The sequence below is a fragment of the Pyrus communis genome, chromosome 5 (assembly GCF_041283825.1).
Source record: "Pyrus communis isolate YQ-2024b chromosome 5, ASM4128382v1, whole genome shotgun sequence".
Lineage (NCBI taxonomy): Eukaryota > Viridiplantae > Streptophyta > Magnoliopsida > Rosales > Rosaceae > Pyrus > Pyrus communis.
This window is the reverse complement of record NC_142569.1, coordinates 10,219,476-10,232,488: the sequence shown is the minus strand read 5'-3', so window position 1 is coordinate 10,232,488 and position 13,013 is coordinate 10,219,476. Positions and strand designations below refer to the sequence as shown.

Here is a 13,013-nt window from a genome sequence, read left to right as displayed (position 1 = left end):
ACATTCACAAGTATATAAATGTAATCACGATGCTGAAAATGGAACGATAAGCAGAAAAGGGAAACATGGACCAGAAAAGGCAACTGAAAACAACATGGAGACTGGAACAGAGTTTTGAGAAATAAATTACCAGAAACAGCATATGAGAAATGGAAACCGCCTAGGAGATTCATATCTAGGTTATAATCCCTCCTCAGGCTAAATCTTTGTAATTTATCACCTGGTGTAGCAGGCAGGCAAGGTAATGCTCAGCTCACACTGAACACGTTTCATGTTTTGCGCATCTCAACTTCTTGGGCTTATAGTATCATAATCAGTAAGGAAGCTATGTATTCTGTTCATTTCAAGTTGCTACCATGATCGAAAATAAATGTATTACTTCCAAAAGTTCCCAAAATCAGAGCAAATGGGTGATAGTAAAATGAGCACCAGCTCTCAGTATTTTCTTTTCTGATCTCGCATCCCTCATTCTTCCTATATGCAAGAAAACAAGATTGAGCATCAACTTACAGAGTGTTTTCAAGAGAAAGGTGCCCAAAAACACGAGTGTACCAAGATAACGCAATATACTCCGAAGTAGATGGGAAGTATCAGCATGCACATCTGAATCAATTTGAAACCCAGTTGCCTCCTTGTTTCAGCTAAACTAGACGCATTCCTCAGTAACGACGTGACTAAAGGAAAGACTTGTACTGCAACTACACCGGTTACATTGTGGAAATCCTACTTGGCAGAGCCACCTGAGCTGTGTTTTTACATGGCTTCTTAGCATGGTTTTGTGCTACGTTCACAATCCGGGTAATTCTGGGTTCGAGACTGGCAGCAATCCAATTCAACTCCTCCCAATCCTCGACACCTTTGTAGAGGCCTTAAAAGCAAATGAGGTATCCTAAAATACCTCTGATTTACAACCTTTTGTGAGTTATAACTTGTAACTCAATCACCTGGGTTCTTCTACCCCCAGTCGACCAAATCACGTGTTTAGCCTCAACAAATCGGGTATGGTTTGATTCAGTTGTTGTATTTCCAGTATGATCCAACAATCCTCTTGTGTAATGAACTTGTTCCATGTCTACGATGTAGCACTGACTCCCGAACCCTACTTATTCACATCATTTATCTCCGAATCTCGGCCACATATCAAAAGATTTCTCTTGCCTGATTTGTTTCTACAATCTTATCAACGGGCTTACACAGTCTACTTTGCCGATATCTGTTTCCATGTAAACCTAAGAAACCTCATCTATCCAAACCCCGACATCTAAGAAAGATTTTCAGAATTAAATATCACAATTTTTTCTATATACAAGCGATATTAGAGGAGCCAAGACCCAAAAAACAGTTAACGAGAACAATCGAAATTGGGAAGAGGAGAACCAAACACAAGTAATGAAAACCAAATTACTTTAACCTAATATTGTTATGAGCATTGGGGTTTTTCTAAATTTCCGTAAGTATGAATTGAAATCTACGGACACAGATGGTTTGGGAGTTTACCAAGCTTGGACGAGAAGCAGGCTAGCGTCTACGAAACGCCGTCGCTTCCTTTTTGGATCGTTCACGCAATTGGAACATGCAGAATAATGCTAAAATGCGCAGGGGGGAACACGATAACTCTTCATCTTCTCTAATTCATCAACTCAAATGTACTGTACTTCGTTACAGTCCATTCCCAAACTCTCCCCCACAAAACCCTAGACAAAAATAAACAGACCGATTTTCAGGCAGAAAATTACTCCAAAATGGAAAATATAAAATAAATTCCGGATTTTATATTCCTTTTTTGTAACTGCAGAGACGGAGAGATTTACAAGACTACCCCTACAGACCAACTAGACTCTCTTCCTCTCTAAACGCTCTCACTTCTTTCCTCTGCGAGCTGGAGCTTTCCTCGCCGGCGACTTCACGCTCCGCGCCGGAGCCTTCTTCGGAGTCGAAGCTTTCTTAGGGGCAGGCCGGGGGGTCGGAGCTTTCCTTCCGGGAGACGACCTCGTCAGCGTCCTCGACACCTTGGCTGGCTTCTCCTTTGGCTTCGGCTTCGGAGCAGCCGCCTTGGGCTTGGCAGCAGCAGCTTTTGGCTTGGCGGCCGCGGGTTTAGGCTTGGCGGCGGGTTTAGGTTTGGCAGCAGGCTTAGACTTAACCGGAGCAGCCGCTTTGGGCTTCGTAGCAGCAGCTTTTGGCTTAGCTGCGGGCTTTGCCTTCGGTTTCGCCTTAGGCTTGGCAGCGGCAGCAGCCTTTGATTTGGCCGGAGCTTTGGCAGCTGGCTTTTTCCCTCCCTTAGGCTTCGCAGCAGGAGCTTTTGCCTTCGGTTTAGCGGCCGGTTTCTTCTTCACCGGAGAAGAAGGCTTCGGCGCCGAGGACCTCACAGGCGGGAGCTTGTAGGAGTTTTTGACCTTGACGATCTTATCGGAACTCACAAGCTTCTTCAAATGGAAGAGCAGAAGCTTCTTGAAGTTGGGCGGCAGCTGCTTGTGCTTCTCCTCGATGAACTTAGTGATCGCGTACTGGCTCGAACCAGTCCTCTCCTTCAAAGCCACAATTGCGTCCTTAACCATCTGCAGAGACAAAATCGAACCGGAAAACTCAGATCGTAAACCCTAAATTCCCAAAACTTGCAGCACACGAATCGAGAAATTGAGGATTCGAATTCTAGAAAATTCCAGAAAATGCATTACCTCTTCGTACGGAGGGTGAGCGGGGGCGGCTCTCGGCTTCTTCGGAGCAGGTGCCTTCTTCGCTTTGGGCTCCTTGGCCTTGCTGGCCTTACCGGGATTGTCTGCCGGTTTGTCGTCCGCCGTCTCGGCGGTGACCGGCTCGGGAGGAGGATTCTCGACCGTCTCGATCGCGACGGCCACGGTTGCTTCTTCGGACGCCATGGTATCGAATTCAAAAGCTAGGGTTAGGGTTTGGAAATGAAGGGGTAGGGGGAGGAGGACTGAAATTTGAAAGAGGGAAGAGAGAGAGAGAGATCTGGATCGACCAGGCAACGTGCGTGTGTTGATTCACCGGTAGTTTCGTTGTGTGAGAAGATGACGGAAATTGGACGGTTTAAATAGTCAAGTGCGTGAGGGACGATATCCGAAGGCTCAGCGCTGATTGGTCGAGTGCCCCAGCACGCGGATCGCTGCCTTTGAGGAAGTTTGAATGTGGGCCTTTGGATGAACCGTGGTGGACGGTTGTGGATGCTCTGGGTGGGAGAGGTGTAAATGGCTGGGTTTGGAAAATGAGGTGCTCATTCTTGCTTTGGGTGTGCTTTTGTGCTCAACTGATTTGATCACAAGTTGAGATTGACTTGATGGATTTGAGTGAAATTTTATTCACCTTGTAGGAAACTATCTTAGCTTTCCGACGAGTGTTTTTTCGTGTTTTTCCGATTACGGGTTTGGGATTTATTCGGATTTGAAGCCCCAATGGTCAGGATTAGGGTTTATAATGATGTTATTGTTGTCTCAAGCGATTTTCGAAGAATGCTCGGAACCTAACCCGGATTTTTTCACCTCACTCGATACAAACGTAGTTAAGGAACGCGCCGGTTCAAGAATCACAAAAATCTGACCGGATTCGGGTGTAGAAAAGTGGATCGGAACATGGATGAAGTTGCACAAAATTTTTACTCTTTGTGCAAAGGTGTGACATATTACATGTGGTAAGTATCCTATTTGTAAAAAAATCAAATGACCTAACAAATTAGCACTAAATCCATACAATCTGTGACGTCAAAAGTGATCTTGGAACATAAATCCAAGTGAAATCCAAATCAAATGGTCATTGGGTTGATTTAGAACTAAGTACATATGTTCCTCTAGCATGTAGGACATTGACACATATGCCACTTGCAACTTATGTAACTTGACATGGTCGACTTCTTGCTTATCCTTTTACACCTTCAAAAACTGAGGACAATACTGTATTTTTACCCCAGATTAAAGCAAAATTTGATGTAAAATATGCAGTAGGTAAACAATAGTTCTTAGTTTTTTGCTTATCTCACTCGCTGGCTTGCTAATTGCACCTATCAAAAGGGTTTACATACCCAGAAGTTGCTCCCAGCTTTTGCTGCACCTTATATATTTTCCAGAAGCTCTTACATACGCTGCATCAAAACTCGTAATACAATTAAATTCATATGTAAATTAAGAAACTCATATTGGAAATTTCGGTGCAGCGAAGTGACTTGGACTATACACAAGAACAACATAGTCTTCGGTTGTTATAGGTATGTCGTTTTGGTACCACGAAACTATCCATTACATTCCGCTAACCAAACGGGACCTCAAATTCCTCACGCCGGATGGATGTTAGCTCTTTCATATACATAATTGTTTCCTGCATCTGCTTTAACCAACCGTGGTACAAATGCAGATAATGCACCTGCTTTCAACTTAAAACTTGTGAAAGTTACTAGCTTGTTCTTCCCAGATTTTTTGCAGCGTTGAATTAACGGGTGGCTTTGATTGATTGAATTTTCGTGTTTCCTTTGCTGACCAGATTATTATGTTGCCTATATTATGACATTCAGTTGGACTCATACATGAATTAGCTAACAAATACTGGAAATTTGCATCATGTCCTTGCAGCCAAGTGACTCGGACTTCTCACACGAACGTCTTCATTTTGTTATGATCTGTCATATTGGTAACTCGAAACAATCCAATGCATTCCGCTACCAAACTGGCCCTCAGTTTCCTCGCATCAAAGGAACCTTAGCTCTTTCATATACATACTTGTGTTCCTGCATCTGCTTCAGCCAAGCATGGTAAAAAATGTACAAACACCAAGTTTCAACTTTAACTTGTGAAAGTTACTAGCTGGTTCTTCCCTTGTTTCGTGCAGCGGACGAAACCAACGGGTGCCTCGATCGAATTATGTAGTTTCTTGCTAACTAATACACATACAGATTTTGATATTATCTAAGTCGACCTAGTCCTCTCACAACTGGGAGTTTACCAATTTTCAAGGTGATAAACCATCAACATAAGTACTAGATACACCAAAATAGTATCTCAGGTTTTGGTTGTTGAAGGATGCTTAGCTTGGGACTGCTTTTAGATTGGGTAAAAGGCTAAAAGCGCTTCTAGTGTGACAACATATAGAGCTTTTACCAAAAGCGATTATGAGCGGAGATGATATTTTTCAACTTTCCATGAAAGTGATGTGAGATGTGACATTGAAATATTGTACATGTTGAAATTTATTAAGACTCGTGGTGAATCTATATAAGAATACATACACAAAACACTATCGTATCATTCATTAGTTTGGTCTAGTAGTTTGTTCCCACATACCTTGAATTGTTCTGTTTCACGTTGCTGGGTACTAGGCTAAGGATCCTTCACTCCCACCAAATAAATGAATATGAGATATTTAGAAGTTCATTCTGCGGACCAAACAAGCCCTTATATTTTTAAATTATTCATAACATAATATTACACAATTTCCCCATATATCTATCTTTTTTTATGGATCATATTATCTAATTGTGAAGTTTTTTTGTTAACATCCGATTGTCAAGTCAACTCTTTTATTTTTGACATAGCACTTAGTTGATCCATTTTTTTTTCTCTTAAATGAATACTAGACTCATAACACATGAATTAATAGACGTCATATATAGACACTAGATAATAACATTTTTAAAGAAACTTTAACCTTCTAGATATAGAGACTCGTCTCCCGTTCTTCATTATCACATCTATGGAGTTCAATCGCAACACGTACTTTTCTCATCTCTTTGAAGCGGCACCATCTCTCTTTGTTGTCGCCAGATTTCGATGGATAAGATGTAATGAAGTAACCCAAATTGTTAACGGGGACAAATCGACGTAGTTGGTTAGTAAACAATGATTTAGAAATTTCAATCCACCGGAGACAACGAATCCGTGATAAACTAACCATCAATTTCAGATTTTAAGTACCTTCCAAAAAAGTCTATGCAATTTCACAAATTCTAAAGATAAGATTTTAATTGTGGTCAGGTGTTAATTCGAACTTAGAACCCTATAAAAAGAAATGTTCAAGGAATACTATACCAATTGCTAGTTGGTTATATTGGTTGCTACTGCCTTGAGCATAGCAAATGAAATATATAACCTAATTTTTTTTCCTTACAAAAGGCACTTGTTTGGATATTAGTGAACAATTGAATCAAATATTGACAACAAAACAATTAAATATCGATGACGTGCCTAAAAAGAGAATCATTTTCGAATTTGAAAAATGATCATCTCGACTAATTTCCCATTACTATGGTTATTATTGTTTGTTAAGATGACCGTCAATTGTTAAAATGGATAATAATGTTGCTTACAGTAAAATCATCATTATGTTCTTAAACCAATTTACATTGATTTCCCCGCCACAATTATCTAGTCTCAGTTGCCACTTAGTATTACAGTATAGTTGTATTTCTCTTTACTTGTAAGTGAGAGATTTTATGTTCAATTCTCGACAAAAACAAATTTGAACAACATTACTAGCTCACTGTGAGGCTAAGCCCACTCCATTTCCCCTTAGTGTAAATAATATCGTTTGTTCAGAAAATATATTACTTAGTCTCAATTACTTATTCCATCTTTCTTATAAGAGATTTTTCAGTGTGCCCGCAATATGGACACATAGCTATATGTCATTATACAAGTGAAGAAACACTTGAAAAAGAAAACTTCTTTCCACTTGTGTAATAACATATGACATACAGTCTTATATTCCTGATTCATTAAAAAATCTCTCCTACTTATGGATAGCCAACCATTATTAGGCCTCGTTTGGCAGGTCGTATAAGGGACTGGATAGGACTAATATTATGGAGTCCTCTCGTATTAAATAGTCGCTGGATTAGTTTAATCAGTCTGCTTATTTAGTAGGGTATACACCTGCTTAATAGACCTTTCCAAAAGGAGTGGATCCCTTTCCTCTCTCTCACACTTCATTCTCCACGACACCTCCTCTCGCCATCTTCGTTCTCCCCATCGCCTACTCTCGCCAACATCGATCTCTCCGTCGCCTTCTCTCACCAACATTGATCTTCCCGTCACCTTCTCTCGCCGTCGCCATTCTCCTCATCGCCTTATCTCGTCGTCGCTACTATCCTCATTGCTCCCTCCTCGTTGCGCCAAGCACCGTACAAAGAGAGTTTCATTCTCATTCACAACAGTTGAATTCGAATTGGGTTTTCTAATCTAGTATGGGTTTATTTTGGAATCTTGGTTGAGAATTCGAATTGGGTTCTCCTCGTCGAATTAGAATTGGTATTTTTTGCTGCTATTTCTGATCTGACCTGGGTTTATTTTAGAATATTGGTTGAGAATGATGATGGAACTTGGAAATTAGGAAAATTTTCATCTGGGCCATTTTATTATTATTTTTAATTAGATTTTGCTTCAATTGGGCCTTTTTAATTTGCTTTTTATTTTGAAGATTAGGATTTGAAAAGTATTTGGGTTTTTAGATAATTACGTTGAATTCATGTCTGCTATGGTATAAATAATATTGTCATTAGTTTGATATTACACAAAATTCCTAATTAATTTAGTTAGTACTATCCGATGACTATTTATCATATCCGACTGAAATAGTCATTACAGTCAAAGCTGCCAAATGAGGCCTAGATCCGAAAATAGCTATTAAGTAAAAGTTTAAAATGAGGCAACGTGGGACAATTTGTAGCATTAAAAGTTGTTTTGGTCAAATTTCTAAAGTACAAGCACCAAACTGCTAAATGCACTAAACTTTTTGCTTCAAAGTGTAACTTGCTTCTTTTAATTTTTAACTTTTTGAGGACGGTAACGTAAGTAACGGTCGAACTTTGGCCGTACGCGCAATCCAGAAATTACGATCCCATATTCCCTTCCTAAGTTCCCAGCGCAGATAACGTTGAGAATGCCGTCGGCCCGTCTGATTATCAAATTTTCTCAAAATCTTTATTCAAATTGGCAAAAGCCCATTTATAATTTTAGGGGCCTGTTTGTTTGAGATTGCTTTTGCAAGGACGTCGGCCACCTCTGTACGGTAGAAAATGTCAAAAAGAGCTTCCTCATCGTAGATGCGCTTCCTAGAAAAGCATTTGTGAGATGATAATAGATGCTTCTTCAAGAAGCACTTGTGAGATGATATTAGATGCTTCTTCAAGAAGCACTGGAATTTAATGAAAATGCGAGCTTGTTTATAATGAAAACACTTTTACTAGAAGCGCTTATAAGCAAAAACATTCTCTACATAAGCAACTATAAACAAGTCCTAAATTTATTGTGTGCATTTTGTGTCGGATTTCAACATGGTTTGAAGCAGAAGGCAATGGCATTGATCGATAAATTGCGCACAGCGGTAAGTGATGCAATTTGACAATGCCATTTCAAAGTGACTGTTCATCTACATTAGCCCTTGATTTCATGTTGGGTAATGGATTTTTGGAAATGGGAGATACTTTGGTTTCGTTTGATTTGGTTTAGCCCTGTATTGGTTTGTATTTCCAAAGGTATTCACTATAGGCACAAACAACGCATGATGTTTTCGTTGAATTCAAGTCTAACACTAGTGTCAAGATAATTCTATATGTGTTTGTTTATCATAATTATAAGAAGTGCGTTATTCTTTCGCTTTTGTTCGAGTTTAATCTGGTTAGCATGTATCATCTTCTTTATTTGCATTGACATTATTTTGTGTCAATGCTACTTGTTTTAAAAATACGACATGACATGATCTGCACGTCCCCGATTAATAAAAATGTGGCATGTGGATGCTGGAAACATCGTCTTGGGTTGCATGAACTCCGTTCAGTTTGCACTGCCACCGTTTATCTGTCTTGTAAGTTTAACTTCATGCCGTTTGTATGGCTACCAACACGATAGAAAGTTTTCTTGTGAGCTAAGATAGCACTGCAGGGGAAAATATTGTCGTCCAAATATGATGTCCTTTCAAGTATCAATCTACGGAATTATTGTCAAAACGTGTGGTTACGTTTATCTGTTAATTTCTACGCTTGAAACAGAAGCGAGAGGCATCTCCGGATGAGAAGCCGGAGCCAGTGGGGACTAACATCCGCAACATGTGTATTGTGCCGGAGATGATTGGTGGCGTTATATATACAATGGCCAGGACCATTGGGTCAGCCTTGGACAACATCAAACAAGGTTCGAGTGTTGGACATGCTAGGATGGGACTGGACTGGGCTTTGAATCATGTTCTATTGACACCCATTCATCTGCTGGGATAATTAGTCCGGTGAATTCGGAATCTAATTTAACTTCAGGCCACAATCCTAATGGTCTCTCGTCTGGTAGACCGGATTAGGTAGGATTAGTCCAATTAAATTGGATATGAATCATATTCAATGTTTGATGGCGTTAAGGGTATCATGGATCGGATATGGATTCGGATCTATATCCAAAATAAGAGGGGATTTGAAATCCAATCTTAGACATCACGAGCTATAAAAGCCCGCGCAATGTCACTAGTTTACAACTTTAGCTCCACATAATTACAACAATGTTTACAATTCTGTTACTACATATATACAACCATATACAATCCTATTTAGACATATATGCTAATCAGCATTTACAATTATGTGAAATGGGGAGGGAGTTTTACCTTAGTACAAAACATGATTAAAATGAAACAAATCCCCATGTCATTCGGTCTGCATTTTGACCCCTCATCTTATAAGTTGGGCTGAATGCTGCACATGGACAATCGATTTCCACAGCAAAGAAGGGATTCTCCATCATCACCACCATTGGTGTTCTCTTCCTGCTTTCCTTTGCCCAAAAATTGGGAGCCTATGTACAACCAAAAGTGCGGATTTCTAAGTCCCAACTATATACAATTTACTTGAGTTTCTCAAAACCTAATGCAAACAACTAATTTGGCTAAAATTTGTCCTTCATGTATTTTCCTCATCTGAAAAACTAATACAAGGTTCTAACCATACAACCAAAATCTCTAAACAGCTACAATCAGCATACCGGAGAGCATAACACCACTTTCAACAGCGACCAACTCATCATCACGTAGCCACAACATCCCTGTTAAGCAGCCCTTGGGTTTTAAGAAACAGAAAATGAAATCTGATAACGTAATGTTGTTTTCAAAAGATGAACACTAAACGTAGGATAAAGATGACAACGAAATCGGATTATGGGTTCCTACCGTGCCCTTTGCAAACTGTCCTTAGTTGAGCAACATATTCAGATATTTTCTTGATGGCTTCCACCTACAAAGGTAAAAGCAGAACATCAAAAAGCATGCCGCAAGTGTCCCTGTAGAACCTTTCCAACTGAGGAAAAATAAAGGAAGATATCAAGACTGACCTGCTCAGCCAAAAACTTGGTTTCAACAAAATCTGTTAACTGCACATCTTTGTTCTTCTCAGCAACCTGTTAGTCGTAAATTCGGGAGTGAACATAGTATAGTAAGATTGTTAATTCATAACACAAACCAATCGATGTTACTGGTACAAAATAAAATCACCTAAACCTAATAATCTTATATTAAGAAGACATCATACAATAACAATGTATGTCTTACACTGTGCAAGTGGAGCAGGTTTCATTTGCCAATTTCTCAATCGACAATGCAAGCTCCATTGCCGAATAAAAAAATTAGTACCGAGAAGACATCAAATCCAACGAAGAGAGCAGATAAAATTGAACCCAAAAGGCAAAAGCCTTCTCTAACAAATAGATGCATATAAACAGTCATTTGGATAGATATGGGTGTAAATGGAAGAATAGAGACGCACTGAGTCAGAGAAAGCAAGGAGAGATAATGGAATTTTGGAGGAATACTGGACGACGACGAACTGCGCGGCCAGAGCTGTTGGTGGCGGTGATTCCACTGCGAGAGACAGTTCGAAAAAAGTATTCAATAAATCTTACAGAACTTTAATAATTCAGTCATGAGAAACCGGTAGCCGATCCACTTGTTGCCTGCTTTCGCACCTCGCTTAAGCGTCTACTTAGTTAACATCCCAAATCTGCGTTGGAAATAAGGAGTTTGGTATTGAAAGATAAAGTTTTAAATCATAGAGGGAGATGCAGATAGAGAGTACATAGAGAGAGATACAGCGCTCGCAAATATATATGGTTATCTGCATACAAAGAAACATAACACTGAAATTGTTCCAAAATCATTTCATTCAAACCATCAAAATAGTTTTAAAATTATCTGCATGGGTTAAGCAAATTCTATGAAAGTAAACTTCAATTGAAATGCATAAAGAATAAATATTACCTTAAATAATTTGTAACCATATATCTTCCCATTATCACCAAAAGAGGTATTCAAGTCAACAGGCTCCGCTCAATACAAAAATCTGTCTGCAGCACCCGCTTCCACCTTGCTAGAAACTACGATAGTAGCCATTGGTTAAGCTTTCGTGGTAAACTAAAAATTGAGATATTATAAAGAAAACAGATAATACTTAAGGGAAACTAATAAAAAAAGTTTGAAAATTTTGAGTTTTAACAATAAGAACAAAATAAAGGGTAAAGTAAATAGTACCATGTTTGACTTTTTAATGTAAAAATGTAATTTTTCGTTAAAGTGAATAGTATCGTGGGTTTTTCGTTAAAACTTCCTAATACTTAAACAGAGAAAAATCAACGAAATATGACCATCTTTGAATATATTCTAAACAACCTCCATATAAACACGAGCACATTTTCATACACTCCATCTTCTCCTCTGTCTCAAATCAAATTCGTTTTAATACAGGTCTCAACAAATCAGACCCAAAAAGCTCCCTTTTTACGTACATCGATTTCATCTATCAAAGATTTCATAAACTTTTTTTGAACCGCTCATGAAAATTAAACATTTACATCGACTCACAAAGAAGAATATGGACTACGACAAAGAGGGGATGCAAATCAAACCTAAACAAAACTAAAAATTGAAATTGGGCATTACAAAACTGGACCAAAACTTTAAATTTCTGACCTTGCATGGAGAGTTCAACTCACATAATCATTCGCTCGTCAAACTCAGTGCTAATCTTCTGAAACATCATCTTCTCATATACCTATGCATAATTCCAATTTATTACATCTAAAAAAACCCAAAGAAGTTGCACATACGTACAAACGCGTGGGTGTGTGGTGAAAGACGGACTTAACAAATGCAACGGTTAGGTGAGATGATCCTTTACCATCCACCCCCGCTTTGTGCCTTTAAAAGCAAGTGCTCAACTTCAACTCCCGAACCCTCCAATCTCATATACGCTTGTTTATTGTTGATCAACCATTGAAAAAAAACTTTTAGTTGAGCAGATGTCATTGCCTTCTTCCACTCCCATAAAACAACCACAAACCCATTTCCATGTGAATTTGGGGAAATTAAAAGATTCAAAATTTAATCATCCAACTTAGGAGAAAACAATTAAAATTGAACCTTGGGAAGAGAAAACTTTCTTAAATTCAAAAAATCCATATGAAAAAGTGAAAAGAGTTGTCGAGGGAGATTCAGAGTTCAATTCATACCTTGAATACTTGATAGTGAGATCGCGAGGGATAGGTGAATGCCTGAAGCTGACGCACAACGAGTTGCCTTGTCCAATCCCTAGCCAACCTACCAAACATGCCTTGTTGGTATAAGGTTTTGTCGGAGAAAAGTTGTAACTTGAGTATATTGCTCTGTGTTTAAATTTCATGATATGACTACGTGTTTGGTGATGCATGTTGTATCTATATGGCGGTAATGGTATCCAAACACAACAAAGTCTTGTCCTTTGTAATCTTTGACCACATAACTTATCAAGTTGCCTTGTCCAAATTTTTCTCGCAAGGCAAAGCTTCTTATCTCTTCTAATACAAGTATGAGACATTCGGGGTGCGTTTGTTTGACCACATTAATTTTCATTAAATTAGACTGGACTACATATTAATATAATCTTGTATTTGTTAAGTGCAGAGACTAAGTTAAATGAGACTAAATGGGACACGCATGGACTAACTCCCTCGCTAGTGAAACCTGTCGAGAACCATGGGATTCGCGGGGACTAACTCCCTTCCACCTCT

At 39.0% G+C, this 13,013-nt stretch overlaps 1 protein-coding gene and 1 long non-coding RNA gene across 2 annotated transcripts; both read right to left on the bottom strand.

Annotated features, from left to right (window-relative positions):
* Window positions 1-1,603: 1,603 nt before the first annotated feature.
* On the bottom strand, window positions 1,604-3,025 carry LOC137725534 (uncharacterized). Its single transcript, XM_068464259.2, has 2 exons — window positions 2,676-3,025; window positions 1,604-2,555 (listed from the first exon to the last, which is right to left on the bottom strand). The coding sequence occupies exons 1-2, from the start codon at window positions 2,874-2,876 to the stop codon at window positions 1,860-1,862; spliced, it is 897 nt and encodes a 298-aa protein (XP_068320360.2). The 5' UTR covers window positions 2,877-3,025; the 3' UTR covers window positions 1,604-1,859.
* A 6,364-nt stretch (window positions 3,026-9,389) lies between these two features.
* On the bottom strand, window positions 9,390-11,309 carry LOC148696730 (uncharacterized). Its single transcript, XR_015962019.1, has 4 exons — window positions 10,525-11,309; window positions 10,308-10,373; window positions 10,147-10,210; window positions 9,390-10,022 (listed from the first exon to the last, which is right to left on the bottom strand). It is a non-coding gene; the product is annotated as an uncharacterized LOC148696730 (long non-coding RNA).
* Between the last annotated feature and the right edge of the window lie 1,704 nt (window positions 11,310-13,013).

Bases quoted from the DNA above. Each gene is read 5' to 3' on its own strand.
- LOC137725534 (XM_068464259.2), bottom strand. From the start codon at position 2,876: ATGGCGTCCGAAGAAGCAACCGTGGCCGTCGCGATCGAGACGGTCGAG. The intron at 2,556-2,675 runs GTAATGCATTTT...TTGTCTCTGCAG, and splicing joins CTCACCCTCCGTACGAAGAG to ATGGTTAAGGACGCAATTGT.